The sequence below is a fragment of the Oncorhynchus gorbuscha genome, linkage group LG25 (assembly GCF_021184085.1).
Source record: "Oncorhynchus gorbuscha isolate QuinsamMale2020 ecotype Even-year linkage group LG25, OgorEven_v1.0, whole genome shotgun sequence".
Classification (NCBI taxonomy): Eukaryota; Metazoa; Chordata; class Actinopteri; order Salmoniformes; family Salmonidae; genus Oncorhynchus; species Oncorhynchus gorbuscha.
In genome coordinates this window covers 17786759-17809679 of record NC_060197.1, presented here as the reverse complement: position 1 = coordinate 17809679, position 22921 = coordinate 17786759, and the positions used below count along the sequence as shown (strand labels likewise).

General features: G+C 43.6%; 1 protein-coding gene across 2 annotated transcripts in view; it reads right to left on the bottom strand.

The window, feature by feature from the left end:
- Window positions 1–22921, bottom strand: part of LOC124013699 (TBC1 domain family member 22B-like) — a 183674-nt gene that overhangs the window by 136286 nt on the left and 24467 nt on the right. For both annotated transcript variants that reach the window (XM_046328131.1, XM_046328130.1), the window contains exon 6: window positions 9769–9839. In XM_046328131.1, coding sequence (XP_046184087.1) covers window positions 9769–9839 — 71 coding nt within the window. The remainder of the gene's footprint in view (window positions 1–9768; window positions 9840–22921) is intronic.

Sequence of the window (22921 nt, the reverse complement as noted above, 5' to 3'; positions counted from 1 at the left end):
GGCCCATATTATGATAAAATAGCCACAGTAGCCTACTTGGCCACTGTTATACCTGTAACTTAAAGCGGGTACAGTGTCAGTGTTCACGGTAAAAGTGTGCCAAAAGTCGCACAGAATTTTCACAACTTTCAAGTTTGCACTAAAATGTGCTAAACGCTCTGCAGTTGTGCATTTGATTTGACAATGTATTAGCTAGTTAGCTATCTATCTAGCTAAATGGTTAGATTCTTCCAAAATCAAGCTTCACTTGGTAACAGCAGAGAAACCCCTGCTCGATTAAGAGCCTTGCTGTCTTAGATTTGTTTTGTGCATGGCGAAAACTGTGAGTAACTTTTTTTAGTTGCTTGTTTACTTGTATGGTTTAGTTCAGAGACTGTAAAAAATGTTTGCAATGCACTCATTAGCATTTAGTTGTCATTCTCTATGGATTTTTTAAATGTACCTCTAACTGCTCACCTTTGGATTACAGAGCCTCAGTGAGGTTTAAAAACAGCGCCCTTTGTGTCCAGTGCCAGTATTACCCGATATCTCAGTATGGCACAAGGTCTGTGTGAAGATATGACAATCTGGATACCACCCAAGCCTAATAACTAGACTGAATAAATTCACTGGGGGAAAAAACCCAGCCCACGCTAGGCATGCTAGCCTTGTGTGTAGTTGAGAATGACTTCTCACAAGCCCAGCTTACACACTAGTCTAGGCTAGACGCACACACACCCATGCACCTACACACATCGTGAGAACTACGTTAGGGATACAGTAACTTCCAATCACTTTAAATCTGCTAAATGGACTGCGCTCCAGTGGGCCTCACGCTGGGCAAATGTAGTGCACTACTCTATGTAGGGATGAGGGTGCCATTTGGGACACAACCTGTTAGAGCACTGTACTACTGACACACTTCCACTGCATGAGCAAATGTTTCAGTATGCCAAGAGAACTTGAAAAGGGAACTGTTCAGGTTGTTGGTCATATGAAGAGAATAATATCAACCCACATTCAATAACAGATGGGCAGAGATTAATGCAGAGAGGGTTAATGTCCTAACAGTGGCATAACATTGAACACACACACACACACTTCTCCCTCTCCTCCAGTGAAAATGTATCTAGCTACAGTATACACCATATGTCTGGGACAGAAAAGACAAGTCCTGGTGGTGTAGACTAGGCCTATAGTGATTCAGTAATTGATTGCCTGGAAATCTACAGCCCCAGAAAACCATTCATCTCTGGAGCAGTTGAGGCTTGTGCCCATTCTTCACTCCCACGGCCCAACAAAATGGCTCTAACAAGACGTATGTGTGCCAGGCAGCCCCCTGAGCACTGGCTGTAAGGGCCATTACCATATATCCATGTAATCACACTGACTTTATAATGTGCTGTAAAGGGAGGAGGTGAGGGTTGGTATTCTATTGTTGGTGACAGTGGAAGGTCAAGTATTTGAAGAGACTCGGAAGTATTATCCGAGTGCTACTGCTGTGAGATATGCAGTGCATAACTATGTTTGGTGGGGGTTAAATCCCTTTGAAAACTCCATTAAATCAGGATGCGAGTGGAAGTTTGATTCGTGAATCGAGAGAGGAGAAATGGGTTACTTTATTGATGGAACATGTTGGACTTTCCAGCAGTGGTTAAGTCAGAACATGAATCCTTTGAAAGTTGAAATCCCTCCGTCATACAGTACAAACACAGTTTGAGTGAGTCACACACGGGTTATAGTAATTTGGAGGTGGGCTGGCAGTATGTTTGCCGGATACAGTAGAGAGCACATCAAATATTAGAATTTTCTCCTCTTCACCTACAAAAATATATGTCAACAGTAATAAAATGTTGATCAATGCGAGCTGTCAGTTCCAAGCAGGTTCAGGAGGATTGCCTCTTCCTTTGGAGTCAGGACTGTCATAGTTGTGAGCAGATGTTCTCTACAGCCAGGCAGGCACACAAACCACAGTTAGGTAAATGAAAGTGTCATTCCTAAAATGAGGTGTCCTCCTGTCCAATTAAAAATCGACCCCTAATCCTACCGTGTAACCCCATTAGTGAAGATGGGAGAGGAGAGTGGTCAAATCCAAGCAAATCTTCATCAAACTTACTTTTCAAACTATAAAGTGTGAATTTGTGCTCTTTTTTTTATTTTGTGAGTGTTTGTACATAGCCTTGTAGGTGTTATTTTTGGAGAGGATGTTGTGAGAATAATAGAAAAAGCTGTGAGATGAGCTGGAGCACCTTGCTGTCTCCCCAGCTGTTGCCAGACTTTACATAATAAAGGGAAGAGAAAGTTTCCTCCACCAAGGTTAATGGAGGGTGAACTGAGGGTCAACAAGGGAGAACACACACACACACAGCCGAGGGAGGCACTGCACTTTATCAAGGTTTTTATAGGCTTGTAAATGTCTCCTACAGCATGCCGCAGTCTTTAAAACTACACAGTAAGAAACACAGGCAGGGGGAGCTGCTTGGGGGGGGGGTTTATGGTTGTGTTCAGAGGTATCTGTGCCAAGGGTTGGAACTGGTTTCGAGAACAGAACCGAATAATTCAGGGGTGCCAATATATTTGACTACATCTGTACTTGTGAAAATTAGAAGAATCAATAGCCGGGCCCTTGTGAAAGTTTTGGAAGAGGAGAGTGTAAAACTATGAGGTGCTGACAGTCAGTAGGCTACTGTATTACAGCTGGCCCGCCAAGAAACATCTAAAGATCCCTTTAACTTGCTGGTGATTCCTTTCACCACTAATCGCTCTGTGAATCCATGGGCTGGCACCTGACACAAACAACCTGTTCTCCCACCGCTCTCCCTCTGAAAAAAAGAAGCCTATGGAATCAATTTAGGGATTAAATGAAATCTTTATTTTCTAGCGAGGAACTGACAAACAAAAAAAATGTCTATTTAGTAGAGTGTTGGGGAGGGTTGCTCAAGTCTGAACAGTACGTGTGTGTGCGCAGTAGGTTGTGAGAAGTCAGCAGGATGAAGAGAATTGATTTTGCAGGAAAACAACAGCGCCTCAAGAGGTGACGGCAGCCCCCTCTGCTCCCACAGAGGCCTGACGAGTCGTCGCTCTAGTTTAAAGATGATTCCCTGCTGTTTTAATTCTTATGTCAAAATCACAGATACACAAACACAGGGCTAGATGAGACAGACACAGAAGAAGGATACCAAGAACACAGACAGAAACACACATACCAACCCTCACCACACAGGGGGTTCAATAGCGTGCATCGATGTGGGGTGATTGAGTGGAGCTCGAGCTCTGGGTCTGAGTCAGGATGACAGATGAGCGAGCCATAGGCAGATGAAGGTGAGACAGGTGAACTAGATATGTGTGTGTGTGTGTGTGTGTGTGTGTGTGTGTGTGTGTGTGTGTGTGTGTGTGTGTGTGTGTGTGTGTGTGTGTGTGTGTGTGTGTGTGTGTGTGTGTGTGTGTGTGTGTGTGTGTGTGTGTGTGTGTGTGTGTGTGTGTGTGTGTGTGTGTGTGTGTGTGTGTGTGTGTGTGTGTCAGTGTTTTCTGTGCAGTCATTTAATTGTGACACAGCGCGTGGAACACCACCCTACCTCAAAATCTGTTTATTTGGATTGATTTTATTTATTTTCTTTACATTTTTAGTTGAGTGGCAACCAGGGAAAGTGTTGGGGGATAAAATGGTGATGGTTTCTGTGAGAAGTACAGGCAGGGGGCATGTTAGCCCAGGTGCTAGGTTACCAAGTTAATGTAGGCCTACCTGTTAGGTTAAATTCACTGTGTTTATGCAAGTTTTTGGGGGACATAGCATCCTATTTATGAATTTTAACTAGTTAAAAGATTACATTTCGGGTCTAGCTAATGATTAGCCCAATAGGGTAAATGCAAATAGGCAACCCCATGCTTCAGCTTATTTATTTATAGCCACTATGCTGCATCAGTTGGGCTACAGATGATAATGCTTATTGCTAATAGCATACCTGATAATATGGACCATGTTGTACCAAATCATTTTCTCAATATGTTAGGCTAATTTCTGGAGGTGGAAATTATATTTCATATGGTGCCAGTATAATTTTATTTTCATTCGGTTTGGAGTAGTCCTTTTTAAAAAGCCACCTGAACTGAGCTTCTCAAACTTTCTACATAAAAATCAGAGGTGTTTGTCCCTCACCAGAGACCGTTCAGAGACACGGGCCGTGATAGCACCTTTCTATCACCTGCTGTCTACCCTGTCCTTCATTGGCACCTCCAGCATCAGTGTGCCAGTCTCAACATGGCAAACACTGAGGCACCAGGGCTTCCTGTAGCCTGAAATGGGACATAGTCCTGGGCTGAGGGGAGAAGTACTCAATGGCATGGTGCCTCTCACCCACCCAAGCAAGACACTAAATGACTCATGCATCTCAATGGTCATAAAGTTATGTTTGTACTAGAGTTAAGCTGGTTATATCTGCTACTTTTCTGGTTTAGTGGCACTGAGTGCAGAGATATGATTTTCTATATACAGTTTCTACATGGGTCATTGCATATGAAAATCAACTAATTAAAAAATGGCTTTGGAAAAGGCCCTCGATTTGATATAGAATGATCCATAGGCCTATATGCTACAGCTAACATGCTGTGCTGACTATGGGGCCTACACTAGGCTATATATCACATCTGGCCTTGCAGCCACATCAATACCACAAAGCCAGTTAGCTGCTACTTTACCAGCACTTAACATTTAACAATTCCGCTCCATTAGGAAAGTGTACACATTGCTACGGGCGGCTTAGCCATTCTTATCACCGAAAATCCACTTAATTGACTCCCTCCAGGCACTGGAACCCAAGTGGACGATTCTTCTTTAAAAAGCTTCTTATTCATTATTCCAGAAACACTTATTATTTTTCACAGAGCCGGAAGCTGAAGTTCTCTCTGTGTCTTATGGTACAGACAGACAGAGATGAGTCTAAACATAACTGTAGCGTATAGAGATATCACCCAGGGAGAGGTAGAATGACGAGAATATAAAAAGGGCTCATTCACTGTTTTCTTACCTTATAATTACTTCCGTTTCCTAATAATGATTGAGACAGTTATGTATAATTTGTGCAGTCAGGTGATAAAATGCAACTGGGGGGGGGGGGGGGGGGGATAGTATGGGTGGTGATGCAGCATTAAAATGTATTAACAACATAGAATGCCTGATTGTCTCTTTCAGAGGTGGTAATACAGCTAGCACTAACCAGCCTCTGGAAAGGAATAAATTGAATATCCACGGCACGGTCGGGAGCAGAGAAGGTCACAGGGGACGCGCCGAGAGTGAAGTTTTATTATGTGGCTCCAAGTTTATGGAATAGCGGTAGAGGGTGGAGAATAGATTCTCAGAGCCTCTCCTGTCTATCGCAGACCGCATCTTGACAGAGAGGATTTAAAGGTCAGGGGAGTGTTCAAATATCCCAGGATCCTTCGGGGGAGGATAGGGATGGCATGTTGCAGGGATTAGACATCTCTTTCTGTCTCCTCCCTTTCCATTTTTTTTTCAAACCACAATCACTTGCATCTCTCGTGTGTCTGTTGTGCAGTATAGGCCTATATTACACATTTGGTGGGACAAGGCTGGGTGTCTAAGGGAACCTATCAAATATCCCAGAAAACCAAGCCGTTGAGAGCCAACAGCACAACCTGATATTGGATTGGGTTATTGATGAATAATCTGAATCTGATAGCCATATTGTATCAATGTGCCACCATCACCAGCAAAATAATAGGTGCTTCCATTTAGAGGCAAAGCACAGATAGAGTGCAATGTACTGTAACCCATTACATCCCTAAAGTTTCCAATACACACCATGTCCTATCCTGCTAAGCATTCGAAATGTAATGAGTACTTTTGGGTATTAAGGAAAATGTATGGAGTAAAAAGTACATTATTTTCTGTAAGAATGTGTTGAAGTAAAATAAAAAATTGTGAAAAATAGTAAAGTACGGACACCCCAAAAAACAACTTATGTAGTACTTTTAAAGTATTTTTACTAAAGTACTTTTACACCACTGCATCTCAGCCACTCAGACCGAACTGGGGACCTCTGACACTAATTTGTGTTGACAACAAAAATTGTTGCCGTACCCCTAGGCAATTTAATGAGCTATTGTCTGTGGGACATTAACTACACACAGCAATTAATGTGAAAGTCACACCACTCAAAGTAATGCGCCACACACTGAAGTGATCACCAGACTGAAGTCACTCAATAGTTGGGTCACTGTAAACTGCAACAATAGCATAACGAGTAAACATTCTGTATCGTGAATACATTATTTGTGCCTGGCAATTAATTTCTAAATGGAGGTAAAGAGCGTTATTAATCTCCATGAATCACAGGGAGAGAGAAAGAGAGACAGACAAAGAGAGAGCACGCGAGAGAGACAGAAGAGAGACAGAGAAGAGAGCGCGTGAGAGAGAAAGAGAGAGCGAGACAGCGCGTGAGAGAGCAAGAGAGAGGAGACAGCGCGTGAGAGAGCAAGACAGAGCGAGACAGTGAGACTGAGCGAGACAGAGAGCGAGCGCCAGAGAGAGTGAGAGCGAGCGCCAGAGAGAGTGAGAGCGAGCGCCAGAGAGAGTGAGAGCGAGCGCCAGTGAGAGCGAGCGCCAGTGAGAGCGAGCGCCAGAGAGAGTGAGAGCGAGCGCCAGAGAGAGTGAGAGCGAGCGCCAGAGAGAGTGAGAGAGAGCGCCAGAGAGAGTGAGAGAGAGCGCCAGAGAGAGTGAGAGAGAGCGCCAGAGAGAGTGAGAGCGAGCGCCAGAGAGAGTGAGAGCGAGCGCCAGAGAGAGTGAGAGCGAGCGCCAGAGAGAGTGAGAGCGAGCGCCAGAGAGAGTGAGAGCGAGCGCCAGAGAGAGTGAGAGCGAGCGCCAGAGAGGGTGAGAGCGAGCGCCAGAGAGAGTGAGAGCGAGCGCCAGAGAGAGTGAGAGCGAGCGCCAGAGAGAGTGAGAGCGAGCGCCAGAGAGAGTGAGAGCGAGCGCCAGAGAGAGTGAGAGCGAGCGCCAGTGAGAGCGAGCGCCAGAGAGAGTGAGAGCGAGCGCCAGAGAGAGTGAGAGCGAGCGCCAGTGAGCGAGAGCGAGCGCCAGAGAGAGCGAGAGCGAGCGCCAGAGAGAGCGAGAGCGAGCGCCAGAGAGCGAGAGCGAGCGCCAGAGAGAGCGAGAGCGAGCGCCAGAGAGCGAGAGCGAGCGCCAGAGAGCGAGAGAGCGAGCGCCAGAGAGCGAGCGCCAGAGAGCGAGAGAGCGAGCGCCAGAGAGCGAGCGCCAGAGAGCGAGAGAGCGAGAGAGCGAGCGCCAGAGAGCGAGAGAGCGAGAGAGCGAGCGCCAGAGAGAGCGAGAGGGCCAGAGAGAGCGAGAGAGCGAAAGAGCGAGGAGAGCAGAGAGAGGGCCAGAGAGAGAGAGCGAGGGCCAGAGAGAGCGAGAGAGCGAGGGCCAGAGAGAGCGAGAGAGCGAGGGCCAGAGAGAGCGAGAGAGCGAGGGCCAGAGAGAGCGAGAGAGCGAGGGCCAGAGAGAGCGAGAGAGCGAGGGCCAGAAAGAGCGAGAGAGCGAGGGCCAGAGAGAGCGAGAGAGCGAGGGCCAGAGAGAGCGAGAGAGCGAGGGCCAGAGAGAGCGAGGGCCAGAGAGAGCGAGGGCCAGAGAGAGCGAGGGCCAGAGAGAGCGAGGGCCAGAGAGAGCGAGGGCCAGAGAGAGCGAGAGAGCGAGGGCCAGAGAGAGCGAGAGAGCGAGGGCCAGAGAGAGCGAGGGCCAGAGAGAGTGAGAGAGCGAGGGCCAGAGAGAGCGCCTGGGAGAAAACTGACAAGATGGTTTTAGGGTGTTTTCACACATGGTGCCTTTCAGACAATTTTTGTTAACAAAATGAATGATCCCTTTCAGACAATTTGTGAACACTCCAAAGGAACTCAAAAGAGCCTCTGAATGTGAACACAAAGCTCCACACGTTCTCTCGTCATTATTCTCGACTCGGCTACTGCAACACCGTTTCCCCTGCCATAACCCCTCACATTGGTGCCACAAAAGAGAGACGATGATGTACAGGTTCACAGAAGAAACGTGTGCCGTTTTTTAAAATTGATTAGCGATTGTCATGAATGCACAGAAATTCCAAAATGTGTGTGGAGTTTTGTACTGACACAATGTTCAGATAATTATTTTGCAATATGTGATCTATAGAGCTTCATAAGCTGTTTATTTGATTGTGAGGTTTGAATAGTGTGAGAAGAGAACATATTTGGTGACAATCACAACATATGGTACAAAATCAATGCAGGCTCTTAAAGGGGCAGTAGCCTACATTGGGTGTTACATTTTCAATTACAGCATTTATGTAATTGAGCAATAATACGAGGCCACAACAGCCACCAGAGCCATGGTAAAAATGTCATAACACATGGACTCGGGTGTAGAATTGCTTTTATACAACAGGTTACTAGCATTAAAAAGCAAGATTATTTTCCAAACAATAAATTGTTCAACAAAATGTGATGCTATAGTCACTAACGCTAGTTGTCCAAGTGCAATTTTAAGCATTCTCTGGTCATTAGCTCTATTCATACTGACTGCCATGTAAAGCAAAGTCACCCGAGAGCTGGTTAACATTCCAGAACTTTGCAGGTTGCTATGGCAAAAAAAGGGTTGATATGGAGGCTCCTCACCCCCATCGCTAGCTGGCCAACTACACAGCTAACACAATCACTTTAGACTGAAGCTGGAAAGATAGCAAAGTAGCTGCATTTCATTTCAATAGTTATTTTATTGACATTTGTTTGTATATATCCATATAAACTATGCAGATTCCATGATTTTCAACTGGCTGAGAAAATGTGTCTGTCTGTCTCGTCCAGACTCCCAACAGGTTCATTATTATAGCACAGTGAAGATCGAATTTCAATGTTGCAAATGTCTAGATGCTTTTTACAGTGGAGATAAAGTTTATAAGTTGCACGGCTAGGCAGATGAGAAAGTGGATCTGTAAAATTAGTAGTGCGTTGCTAGGTAACCATGTAAACAATGGCACTTTCTATGAATGTGGCCATGTGCATGTTGCCTTGTATATCATGGGCAGGATAGGCTCTAACAATGGGAATTCCAAACCATCTGTAGTAACTAAGCAATAATACATGAGACGCCATGTGTTATGACAATAGTATCATGGCTGTGATGTGGTCATAGCCACAAGGGAAAGATCATTAAATTGGACTGAGATGGTTTCTTTTTTTCGGGGGCGGGGGGGGTCACATATAGTCCTCTTTAATGTGAACTCTGGGGTAAAAACTTTGAATGAGGACAACTCTTTTGCCAGTTCACTTCACCTATTTTGTGGACCGAGTCCTCTTTGGATTCACATTGTTATGTTAAAGAACCAAGATCATTTTCCAACATTCACTCAATGCACTCTGGGTTTTTACAAAGTGCTGAACAAGCCATTTAATCAGAATGTGCTATCGGCAGCTAGATATACCTACTTACATTTTGGAAGCTAATAGATTGCGTTTAGTTAAAATATGGGACATAATAATTGTAATCAGAAGATACTATTAACATGTACATTTGATTAGACACCCTAGGTAGGCTAAGCCCCCCCCCCTCGAGATGGTCTCAGTTCGGTTCGCATCGGGGGCTCTTCTCTTTTGAGGGGTCTGAGTTCTTTATGAGTGTTCAAACTACACACAGAAAATTGACAGAGTTCACAAAAATTGTCTGAAAGGGATCAAGGGTGAAAACACACTTAAAGACGACTGAGAACATTCTTTTAAAAGAGGACTGTGTGTGAAAACACCCTTACTTACCGATAGGAGCTTCCATGTGATTGGACGAACCTGGCGAGGAATTCCAGACCAGCTCAACTTTCGTAATTCCTCTGAAAGGGGAACAGACAGAGAATTACATTATGACACTTTCAAAGAATATACAAGACAGACCACTGATATTCTTTGACTGAAGAAAGCAAAAGAAAAGAGAATAATTAAATAAACACAAATGTCAACAATTCCATATTCCACTACTAAGCCTACAGCATCAGCCTAAAGCATTTGCTTCAGGGGGGAAACATATTTCCTGGAAAGACAGCGACATGCATATTTACTGTACAGCCTATTTCCCCCAAATATTCAGAATTCCCAACACCTACAGAGATCATGATGCCAGAAAATGAACCCAAAACATATGGTCGATCTAGATGAAAACATATTTCCTTGAAAGACAACAGCATGCAGATTTCTGAATTGCTGTATATTTTCCCACATTCCCTGATATCCAACACATACAGGCATCGGGGTGCCAGGAAATAAATTCCAAACCCAAAGCTTCTCCTCACTGTCTCTGACTTCCATAACATTAGAATTTGATGGGTTTAAAGAGGTTTCCCACCACATTGTCAGGAGGCCGGGGTCTGGGGCCCACGAGCGTTAATGTGAATACATCTCACAGAGAGGTGCAAATTGGACTTTTAAATTGGGAAAGATGAGCTCCCCCTGGGTCTATAAAACCACAAAGAAAATTGTTTATGCTGGATTCTTCACATAGGTTGCAAATTGGGACACAGCCAATGTAGTGCACTTTTGACCAGGGCCCATTAGTGCACTGGTCTAAAGCAGTGTACTACTGTATATAGGAAATGGGGTGTCATTTGGGATGGATGCAGCCATGGTTTAACGCTGGATACTTTCACAATATGTCCACTGCATACTTCAAACTCAGAGAGTGGACGGTGCTAAATCGGGCATAAAAACACCCCTATTTGAAGAGGAAAGGTCTTTATTTCCATTTCCTGTTGACAACATGGACCCCTTTGCTGGCTACTCTACCCATTGACTACTGTAGATATGATGAGTATTATCATAACAAAAAGACTGAGAGGAAACTTGCTGAGTACATAGGAGGAACATTTACATATTCAGTACAGGACAATCAGAAATGAGCTAGATAGCGTTCCTATCACAAAATAAAAGTATGACATTGATTAGGGACTTGCTAGCTGAATAGTTTTGCTTTGTACATAACTTTATAGTTCTATGGTTTGTGCACTACTCTACAGAAACCTAAAGAAATATGACCATGAACAACTTCTCTTCACTTGATGAGAGTCCTTGAACATACATGCATATAGCAGTGAATGCACATGAGGTACAGAATTACAATTATTTGCATTAGTCTGTGCACTAAACTATAGGAACCTTTAGATAGAGATATGACATTGAACCTTCTCTCAACTCAGAGAGCCCTTGTATATACATTTACATTTAAGTCATTTAGCAGACGCTCTTATCCAGAGCGACTTACAAATTGGTGCATTCACCTTATGACATCCAGTGGAACAGTCACTTTACAATAGTGCATCTAAATCTTAAAGGGGGGGGAGAGGGAATACTTATCCTATCCTAGGTATTCCTTAAAGAGGTGGGGTTTCAAGTGTCTCCGGAAGGTGGTGATTGACTCCGCTGTCCTATATATATATAGAGAGAGAGAGATATGGAGATCCTATTGAATTGCAGGGAATTCTCAGTATTGCTATAGTTTGCAACTAGATTCAGCTGTGAGAAGATTTTTGTTGGAGTGGATGGAACATAATTAAAATAATTTACGCTCTGCAAATTGAACACAACTCAACCTAAAAATAGATTTTATTTTAAAATAATCATTTCATAGCTTGCTTATATTGACACACGATAACTCTTTTTGTATTCGTGGAAATACTTGAGAATACTTGATTTCCTAAACTAAACTAATTTCGGGCTGAATTACTGGCGGGACAGTAAAGCTAAATAAAATGTAAATACGGTTGCTCGCGGGCCAACTGTTGCCGACCCCTGCCCTATACAGTACCCTACTTTTAGCCAGAGCCCTATTGGCCATGGTAAAAAAATATTGCACTATAAAATGGAATACTAGGATGCTATTTGGGACGCACAGAAGACCTTCACCGGTGTCATTCAGCCATAATTCACAAATGGCCATGCATCGAGCCTCGCTTCAGCCGAACTAAAGTTTAGGAATGTATCATTAACATTCCGCTTGCCTATTCCAATCCAAATTCAACAAGAATCTCTTCAGTGTAATTGCATATTGTGCATTGTTTCACTCGTGTTAGGAGAGCGGGGGAAACTGATTTGAGTGTAAATGAGATGACACCGGCAGGCAAAACATCGCTTCCTCTTCCCCTCCCCCACACCACCTCCCCATCCATCCCTCCCACTCTACCTCCCTCCATGTAAAAACAGAAGCATCTCCGACTTAGGCCTAACCTCGACTCTTGTTCAGAACGCTGGCATGAAATTGGTACAACACAGCAGACATATTGATTAGTTCCAAATTACTTTGCCCGGCAGTTCTAAAACAAACGCAATAGAGTATTGTGTTACTGACAGATATTGCAATGGGAAATGTTGGCATGTTCTAAACAGGAAAGGCCTTGATTAGTCCATTGGCTAAATCAAGCATCCACTTATACAATTACTAATACGTTGTATAGCCTATCACTAATGCTTTGTATACCATCGCCACTTAAGCATGTTCGTTTTTCATTTATTTATCCTTTTTTAAATTATTTTAATTTCCATTGAGATTCAAAACCATTTTCAGGGCCTCCTGAGTGGCACAGAGATCTAAGAGAGAGATTCTGGGTTCGAGTCCAGGCTCTGTCGCAGCTGACCGGGAGACCCATGAGACGGTGCACAATTGGCCCAGCGCCGTCTAGGTAAGGGGAGGGTTTGGCCGGCAGGGATGTCCTTGTACCATCGCGCACTAGCGACTCCTGTGGTGGGCATTGTGCAGTGTATGCTGACACACCAGGCGTACGGTTTTTCCTCCGACACATTGGTGTGGCTGGCTTCCGGGTTAAGTGGGCATTGTGTCAAGGAGCAGTGCAGCTTGGTTGGGTTGTGTTTCAGAAGACGCACAGCTCTCGATCTTCGTCTCTCCCGAGTCCATAAAGGAGTTGCAGCGATGAGACAAGACTATAACTACCAACTGGATACCACTAAATTGGAGAGGAAACTGGGTTAAAAAAATACTAAATTAAAAGATAACATTTTTCAGAAGGGAGCAAGAAATCAAGCATTTATTAGATATACACCATATAAAATCAACAACACAGTGACGGTAGGCATAGGATAAAGGCTTGCCTATAGGACATAGCTATTGATCCATATTTCCTCTCTGTATCTCCAGGGTCTCGACTGACATACATAGATTCTATAGTGAATCACAGCCCACAGAACACTATGGTCGCGTCCCAATGATCTCGCCTTCCTCCTGAAGTGTGCAATCGTAACTGACATTAACCTCACGGTGGGGAGAGAGAGTCGTACACAGCCTTATACACTTTCTCTCCTCGGCATCAATGATCTCCAAAGACAACCGTTCTCATGGCCTTACGTGCAAGGCTTCAGTGTTTGGGAGGGCTGGAGGCCAGACATTTACCTGGCACCAGCTGGCCAGCAGTGTGAGAGCATCTGCCTGCTGCAGCCATACATCACAGGAGGAATATCACCGAACATGACGGAACACACCCTCTGTGCTCGCTGCACTTTGAAACGCTACTCGAAACTGACAAAGGTGGCCGCAGCTGGAAAAATCCAAACTGGGAAAATCTCAAATTACATTCTGTTCACGCATAGGGATTAGGTCAAAAGTACTGCACTACATGGGTCCCCTCTGATTGAAAAAAGTACACTAACAGTTGAAAATGAGTGCACTATAAAAGGTTATAGAATGTAATTTAAGATGCGGTCTGCATGTCCCTTTAACATCCTCTCCCTAGCTGACTCAGTCAGATAACTGATGAGGAAATTCCATCCGGAGCTCCTGCTACATGGGGAAGGAAACAACAACCGTGCTGAGTTTCCTAGAGCCATGTCTTAAAATTGCAAATGCTGTTTCATTACGAGCCGGAGATCTCTTGTTTCTCAGAAAACATGGCTTTTTCAAGAATGTATCACATGTTCATTAGAATAAAATAGCAAAGCCTGAAGCACTAGATGAACAAGGTCCCTGGGGACGTGGAACAAGGTCCCTGGGGACGTGGAACAAGGTCCCTGGGGACGTGGAACAAGTCCCCTGGGGACGTGGAACAAGTCCCCTGGGGACGTGGAACAAGTCCCCTGGGGACGTGGAACAAGGTCCCTGGGGACGTGGAACAAGGTCCCTGGAGACGTGAACCCAGAGCTAAATCAAATCAGAAGTCTCAGAGCCCTGTGTGAAATTATGAGGGGAAAGCACAGTGTGAAGCACGCCAGTCAGCATTGTGATTGTGTCTGAGCTATGAGGCTAATCTAAGAGAAACAGAGGAAAGGCGTATCCTGGACAGGGTAATAGAGGCCAAGTCAAATGATAATGCCAGCGCAGACTACGAATGACAAATAGAATATACTGTAGGCCTATTTCTTCTAAGGGGGGGGGTTACTCAGTCAGGCTTCGAACCCTGGAATCACAAACACAGATAGTTAAGACATGGAAAATGTGTAGATTTGCAGGAAATAACCTTTAAAAACAGCAATACTCTGCCCCATGCAAAATGTGTAAAATTGGTTGGAAATTAGCTTTAAAACTGCAAAACACAACAACAAAAAAAAGGGAAAAAGGGGGGGTGTAGAATTGCAGAATAAAATGAGTTAAAAACAACCACCACTGGCCATGCCCCCCCGGCCCCCCACCGCTGCTGAAAAATCCCAGGGGAAACACTATGTTATGTCATAGACTCTCTCTCTCCCCGAGACCACTTCCTATCCTATCCCAGTCCTGAGACTAGAGTTAATGGTTTATTCATGAGGTCACACCGGACAGGTCTTGGCTACAGTACAGTTTCACTTGTGGCCATGCCGGTACTTTGTAACATCATGTACCCCCCGTTTAAGCATTGTAACAACTGTATCCCTATGGGTGAAGTTGAATTAATGGATGCTAAATACCTTAAAAATATGGCCATGTTTATAATGTACTGTACAATCCCAACACAGATTGTGTCGTTTCATTCTCCAGCTGGAGAGTCAAGTGCTTGGATTTGGGTCCAAATCATGTGTGTGTGTGTGTGTGTGTGTGTGTGTGTGTGTGTGTGTGTGTGTGTGTGTGTGTGTGTGTGTGTGTGTGTGTGTGTGTGTGTGTGTGTGTGTGTGTGTGTGTGTGTGTGTGTGTGTGTGTGTGTGTGTGTGTGTGTGTGTGTGTGTGTGTGTGTGTGTGTGTGTGTGTGTGTGTGTGTGTGTGTGAAAAAGAGGAATATAATAAAATATATTGAAAAGGCAAGACAGGCCATTTATCAGGAAAGATGAGAGCTGTCAGTCTGTGTGCTGACTGAGTGAGGTAGTCAGTTGGGAAGCCGGAGCCATGGTCGATTCAAACACTACTCAGACGGAGAGGGGGCAATGGGGCGGACAGACAGCCAAGAGGTCCTCACACACAGCTCACATTCACAGACTCACACACAACCAAAAAGCGTAGAAAAACACCCATCAATAAGCAAACACCTCACTCAACTTCTTCTGACTGACTCCCCTGTTGCCACAAATCAACTACAGCCCCCTATTTTCAACAAACACCAAAACATAGCCCTCTCTTGAATAAAAGCATGTCAACAACACAAAACAAACACTTACTTAATAAAGTGATACGCTATAATATCAGACAGTGACCGCAGATCCCGTAGGCCTATTTCTATCACGGCCGACAACAACCCAATTAAGAAAAATCCCCAGCAACATCCCGATACACTCTGATGTAGGCCTGTGTAGGCCTGTAAAACTAAAGGCGGAGAGGCTACAATCTCAGTGGCAGGCAGATCCCCTTTTCTTCAAACGCAGGGGCCCAAGACAACATCCCCAGCAGATAAACTAGGGCCTATCTCCACATCATCACTATCATGGCTAACAGGGATGTCATCCGGCCTGACGCATTTATGCGGCGCTGTAAAAGTTTTAGCTGATGCTCTAAACCTTAAGCACTATGTCTGTCTGTGTGAGAGGCAGAGTACAGTGCTGTTAACTCAGGTAAAGGACGAAGAGACAAGCAGCTGGTGACGACAGGCTCGTGAACTAATAGGAGTCTTGTAAAAAGATACTCCTCCGTATTACCACCTGGATTCTGGACGATGGAATGTACTCTACATCCCAAATGGTACCCTACGCTCTATAAAGTGCACTACTTTTGACCCAAGCATATATAGCACACTAGGCATATATAGGGTATAGGGTTCCATTTGGGACGAATCCATGGTGAGATATAGTGCAGATGACTGGGGAGTGAATGGTACAGTAAGGACCCTGTCAACTCCCCCCTAGCCCGGCCTCTCAAAGTCACTGCAGAGAGAGGTGGTTGGCTTCTTAAACTGATTGCATTATAAATTCCCCTACTTCTTATAAACGATCCTACTTTTCTCATGATGTTAACAACGTACAATATTCTAATTTCAGATGACACTTTCAAAAACTTTTGAACTTCTCCCTCGTCTCTAAAGTGTGTGTGATGCCAGCTTTTTAATGAGGTTGAGTAAAATAAAATGTTTTAGTGCCAGTTTTGAGGCAGGCCACCAGATCTCTATATTGGTTGTGATTTGGCTCATGGGGAGTTCACAGCCAGTCTTTGTTCTACTATGGGAAGACCAAGTTCTGCATGGCTGCCATTGAACCACACTGTAATCTAGTGAATCATACATTTTCATGTTTTCCACATTTTGTCACGTTACGGCTTTATTCTAAAGAAATCTTTTTTTTTAAATTACCCTCATCAATCTACACACAATCTACACACAAGTCTTCTTAGGTATGATGCTACAAGCTTGGCACAACAGTTATTTTCAGGTATCTCCAGAGATATTCTATTGGGTTCAAGTCCGGGCTCTGGCTGGGCCACTCAAGGACACAGACTTGTCCCAGAGCCACTCCTGCGTTGTCTTGTCTGTGTGCTTAGGGTTGTTGTCTTGTTGGAAGGTGAACCTTCTCCTCAATCTGAGGTTCTGAGCGCTCTAGAGCAGGTTTGCATCAAGGATCTCTCTGTACTTTTCTTTGTTCATCTCTTCCTCTAACCTGACTAGACTCCCAGTCCCTGCAGCTGAAAAACATCCCCACAGCATGATGCTGCCACCACCATGCTTCACCGTAGGGATGGTGCAACGTTTCCCCCTAGAACTTACGCTTGGCATTTAAGCCAAAGAGTTCAATGTTGGTTTCATCAGACTAGAGAAATTTTGTTTCTCATGGTCTGAGAGTCCTTTAGCTTCCTTTTGGCAAACTCCAAGCAGGCTGTCATGTGCTTTTTACTAAGGAGTGGCTTCCGTCTGGCCACTCTACCATAAAGTCCTGATTGGTGGAGTGCTGCAGAGATGGTTGTCCTTCTGGAAGTTTCTCCCATCTCCACAGCAAAAGTCTGGAGCTCTGTCAGAGTGAACATCGGGTTCTTGGTCACCTCCCTGACCAACGGCCTTCTCCCCTGATTGCAGTTTGGCCGGGTGGCCAGCTCTAGGAAGAGTCTTGATGGTTAAAAATGTATTCCATTTAAGAATGATGGAGGCCACTGTGTTCTTGGGGACCTTCAATGCTGCAGAAATGTTTTGGTACCCAGATCTGTGCAGACACAACCCTGTCTCGGAGCTCTACGGACAATTCCTTCGACCTCATGGCTTGGTTTTTGCTTTGACATGCACTGTCAACATTGGAACCTTATATAGACAGGTGTGTGCCTTTCCAAATCATGTCCAATTAATTGAATTTACCACTGGTGGACTCCAATCAAGTTTTAGAAACATCTCAAGGATGATCAATGGAAACAGGATGAACTGGAGCTCAATTTCAAGGCTCATTGCCGAGGGTCTGAATATTTATGCAAATAAGGTATTTTTGTTTTTTATTTGTATTACATTTCTTAACATTATTAAAAACCTATTTACCCTTTGTCATTATGGGGTATTGTGTGTAGAATGATGAGGGAGGGAAAGTATTTAATACATTTTAGAATAAGACTGTAACGTAACAAAATGTGCGAAAAGTCAAGTGGTCTGAATACTTTCCGAATGCACTGAATATTATGACGACTGGTTTTCATGCAAACTTTTTCATTGAGAGGTACTGCAACAAACATCCCAGTTAGATGTAAAATTGTGCGACTATTATCTGCTCGGCTAAAATGTAAAAAGAGTAATCTTAGATGAATTCAGACTATTTTGAGGAAGTGTATGTATACAGCGTCTCAAAATGGACAAACAGTACTATTGCCGTTTTTTTCTCGTTTCTCAAGCGAAGGTCTTTTAAGGTAATATGTGAGCACACCCGTTCCATTCGCCAATAGGCAGCAGCTTTTAGACACACTTTCCTAAGAAGCTCGTCAGCCACTGAGTACTGCATAAGTTCAACTGGGGAAAAATTCCATCGTTGGTGGCCAGAGGCCTTTCAAGTCTGGATTCCTCCAATGGGGATGAAAAGCTGTTGATAAAGTCGAAAGGACACAAACACACTAAAAGCAACTCAAGTTGGTGCTCTACAGCAGTTAGGAACTTAGGCCTACTTCAGAGTAGCCTTAACAAAAACAACTTGTATTGGTTACCATACACCTGACTTTGTGTGCTAAGTAATAACACACAAAGGAATTAGCAATCAGAAGAGGGAGACAACTGGCACTTGAGGGCCTGCCTGGTGAGACCAGCTACAGTTGAGCAGCTTTCGGCCTAGGGCATCGCCATGAGAGACATAATCATCACAGTACTTGTCATTTAGCCTCTGGTCTTAAATGAACACTGAGGTGTGTGAAATGCTGTACCACACCAGACAGAAACTTGAGCTACTATAGTGGTTCAACTTTGCAAAATTGAGATGCTGTTAATGTTTTTGCGGGATGAGTGTCTTGCGCTCCTACTCTACGGTCCACTCTCCAGGGTATTCATCATTGTATGATCGTCTTAATAGACAACTTACCTAAACTCTAAGACTTTTTCATAGAAAACCATATTTTGGAGGATCATACTTTCATCTAATTTTCATACACACTGGAGAAATACATCAATACATCATTTTCAACAAAATGTCAGAATTGAGTTGAATTAGATGCCACTTTGAGTTCTGATGTCAACTGAGGGCACACAGTCAATGTATTGTAATGTTTTAAAAATTGTATAAACCGCCTTAATTTAGCTGGAACCCAGGAAGAGTAGCTGCTGCCTTGACAGCAGCTAATGGGGATCCATAATAAATAGAAATGTTTCAGTCAGAAGGCAGGGAGGGGCAGAACTAGCCTAACTTTCCTCTTTCAAAGAGGATATATTTTATCCCCAAAAAAGGAGGTTAGATTAAGATAATGATTCATGTCTGTGTCTGGAACGGCAGCCTATTTGTCATAGGCCTATATTGCACAACTTTTGACCAGGTGCCATTTCAGACATCCCATGCACAGTATTTTTATCAGTTATCAATCAGTGCTTAGCTAGACCCCTGCCTGAGGCCAGGGAGGTTCAGTTGGGTAAACTCCAAAGCAGGATCAATGAGTTAGCCAGCTATCTTTGATAAGAAAGCTCAACTTATATATGCGTTTTAAGTTGTTGAATCAATCAATCCAGGGGTTCCCAACCTTTTTTCCCCCAGGGCCCCTTTTTCACCTTTGAAAAATGTCACACCCTCCCAGCGTTCTTATTATTATTGTTTATTGAGATAGCCTTTATTAAAAATACTTTCAGCTTGATTGTTTAATTTGAGGGACGTAGGAAACTTTTGTTTTGAAGCTAATTTAATGCAATTCTACATAGTCTAAACAGACTCATGATTTATTTTAGGTAGGCTATCATAATACATTACAATTATAAATGGATAAGAAAAATAAAGTGCAGACCAGATTTAACCAAATTGTATTCCGCTACCAAATGTGTTTTATGATCATTTATATTAACCCTCAATTTAATTATACATGATGTTTAACAGAAATTGACTAGATGAATTGATAGCGACAGAGTCACACATTGTATAACAATACTTCCCATGCAAAGTTAATTTGTTTTTACTCCTCCACTTTATAGAGTCGTATCTCCGATTCTGAATGTCAGAGACAAATCAAAAAGATATCCCCATGTGCAGAGTCGCATTTTCCTCGGGCAAATCAAGGAAGGCTCCGCACCTACCCACGTTGGTGCCCCCTAGGTTGGGAACCCCTGAATTAGAACGTGCCCACCCATTTCAATCTTATATTTCCCCAAAAAAATGTAAATATTTAGGTAGCTTGCTAACCCCATGGACTTTGCTTTGTAGTATACCCCTCTGGTTCAGAAGAAACCTAGCCTGGTGACTTCTGTGACCTCATTGGGTCCCAAAATTAGGCTATTTTCAATGCTAACTTTGTATACAACCTATTACGTAAAGCACCGGGTACATAAACATTTTGACAGATGGAATTTCATGACTTCTCCATATTTTTAACCAAATTTCCAAGACCAACAATTGGAGGCGTCTCTACGAAAGTATACATTTCTTTTTTTTTTGTCTTTTTTTAGCAGACGCTCTTATCCAGAGTAAATTACAGTAGTGAGTGCATACATGCTCATACTTTTTTCCGTTCACACAACCCTGGGGTATCGACACTGGGAGGCTAATCTCTAATCACATGTAGCCTACTGTCGTTCTGCAAGGCACTTAACAACCCCCCCCCCCACACACACAGTAAAATACATGTTAGGCAACTGTATAAAACACGTGTTCAACCCTCGGTCTGGAAATCTACTGGGTGTTCAGGCTTTTGATCCAGCCCTGCTCAAACGTCAAAGTCAGTTTATCAAGGTCAGGTTGAGCAACTGCTTTCTAAAATGGTTGACCACCCTTGATGTAAAACATTGTAACATTTTATAAAAGAATTCAATATGTGAGGCGGCCAACGAGAAGCCTTCAGATGTCGCACCAATTCTGTTGGGGGAAAAAATAAAAAATAATCTGATTGATTGTTTTTGACACTTTAAACCATTTACTTTATTGCAATGTAAAAATGTTGTTTGATAACTTAAGGAAAATAGTAGATTTTGAAGGTTTTTCTATATTAGCCAGCATGCCCAATTTGAAAACGCTAGCTCCAACTTTCCTAACCTGAAAAGTGTTGCAGCTGACTTGTCCCATTCAAGATAACGTGCAACAGATCAATGAAATCAGACTGGTTAAGACACAGAATAATTAGCTGGCTAGTTAGTAATGTAGTAGTATAAGGTTGTCACTTACATTCAACAATGTAGTTATGAATAAAAGGGACAATAAAAGGCTACTCTAAAATGTCCAGTTTTGTCACAACACAAAGAATTTGACAGTAAGTCCAGCCTCACAGACCACGTGTAACCACGCCAGCCCAGGAGCTCCACATCCGGCTTCTCCACCTGCGGGATCGTCTGAGACCAGCCTCCCGGACAGCTGATGAAACTGAGGAGTATTTCAGTCCTTTTTGTTGCCCTTTTGTGGCGAAAAACTCATTCTGATTGGCTGGGCCTGGCTCCCGACCAGGTGGGCCTATGCACTCCCAGGCCCACCCATGACTGTGCCCCTGCCTAGTCATGTGAAATCCATAGATTAGGGCCACATTTATTTATTTCAATTGACTGACTTCCTTATATGAACAGTAAAAGTAAAATCTTTGAAATTGTTGTTTATATTTTTGTTCAGTATATATCAAAAATCAAACAACTATGTTAGGCTACAAATCTTTTTATAGAGCTGAATTATGTCCACCGTTTTTCAGGAAATATATACTGTATTTTCTAGATTAGTCATATTTATCGTAGAAGTGTTTATTTTGCAGGCTGACTAGCAAATATTAAGTTGCAATGTCCCATACATTGGATGCCCAAATCAACTGGAAGTATTGCAGCCACATAATCCCAAAAAAATGTCACATCGAATCTCTTTAGAAAGAGGGAGACAGAAACAGGTGACATAGCGAGAATGAGAGAGAAAGTGACAGCAAAAGGGAGAGAGAAGGGGAGACAGAGTTCAAATGAAAGAGATGAGAGGCTGTGAATGAGATCCATTCATATTCTCGTTCTCAGTGATGATAAATGGGTTTTGCCTGCTCTTGCCATGGTCTATCTGGCCTTAGTGCTGTAAAGCCTGCTCTGTTCCGCTGTCAGCCTGCCTACCTCTGCAAGGTTCACTGCTCTGTCTGGAGAAACCCAGAAATCCTGACATAGACAGACTGCACTAGTGCTAAACATGAAAACACACCCACCCACAAACACAGATGGCTGATGATTTCTTGAATTAGATACAAAAACTAAATATTACATCTGGAAAAACTAAAGTACCTGATTATCACAAAGATTTTGAAAAGAAAATTAGGAGCATGGGAACTGGGAATGACAAGAAAAATAATGATTCCCTTTTAGGCCTAAGGGTTTCAGCCCTGTTCTCTCCCATGACTCATCTAATCATTAAACAGGTGAGAGTGGAGCAGTCAGTCAGTTGTTCACACACAACTCTGGAGACAAATCACAACATGATGGAGGGCTAGACCCACAAACGAGGCTGTAATCCATCAGGCTGAAGAAAGAAGCGCATGCACACACCTTACCTGACACACACACACACTTCCCCCAACATCAAGGACAAGAGTCATAGCAGTCATTCTACACTAGAGGGCAGAGTCTCCCCCGATAGATAGCTGTGAGATTGAGAAAGGGATGAGGAGATGAGGTTTGAGCGAGAAAGAGCGACAGTGTGTGAGAGATGAAGGTTTAAGCGAGCTCCGTTGGTAGTGAAAGGACTGATCAATGGCTATGTAGTGCTACAGATGCTGTGATGTCAGAGGGGAGACCAGGACAAAAACCAGGTCGGCCACCTCAACCACTGGACAACACAACCATCTGTCTCTGTCAACACGTCTCACACTGTCTGTTCACTCGCTCCCTATAGGCTCTCTTTCTCTCCGTCAATCAATCCATCTCCCTCTCTCTCTGTCTCTTAATTATGGCCTCTGAATTAAATTCATCGCTGGCACCATGTGTCT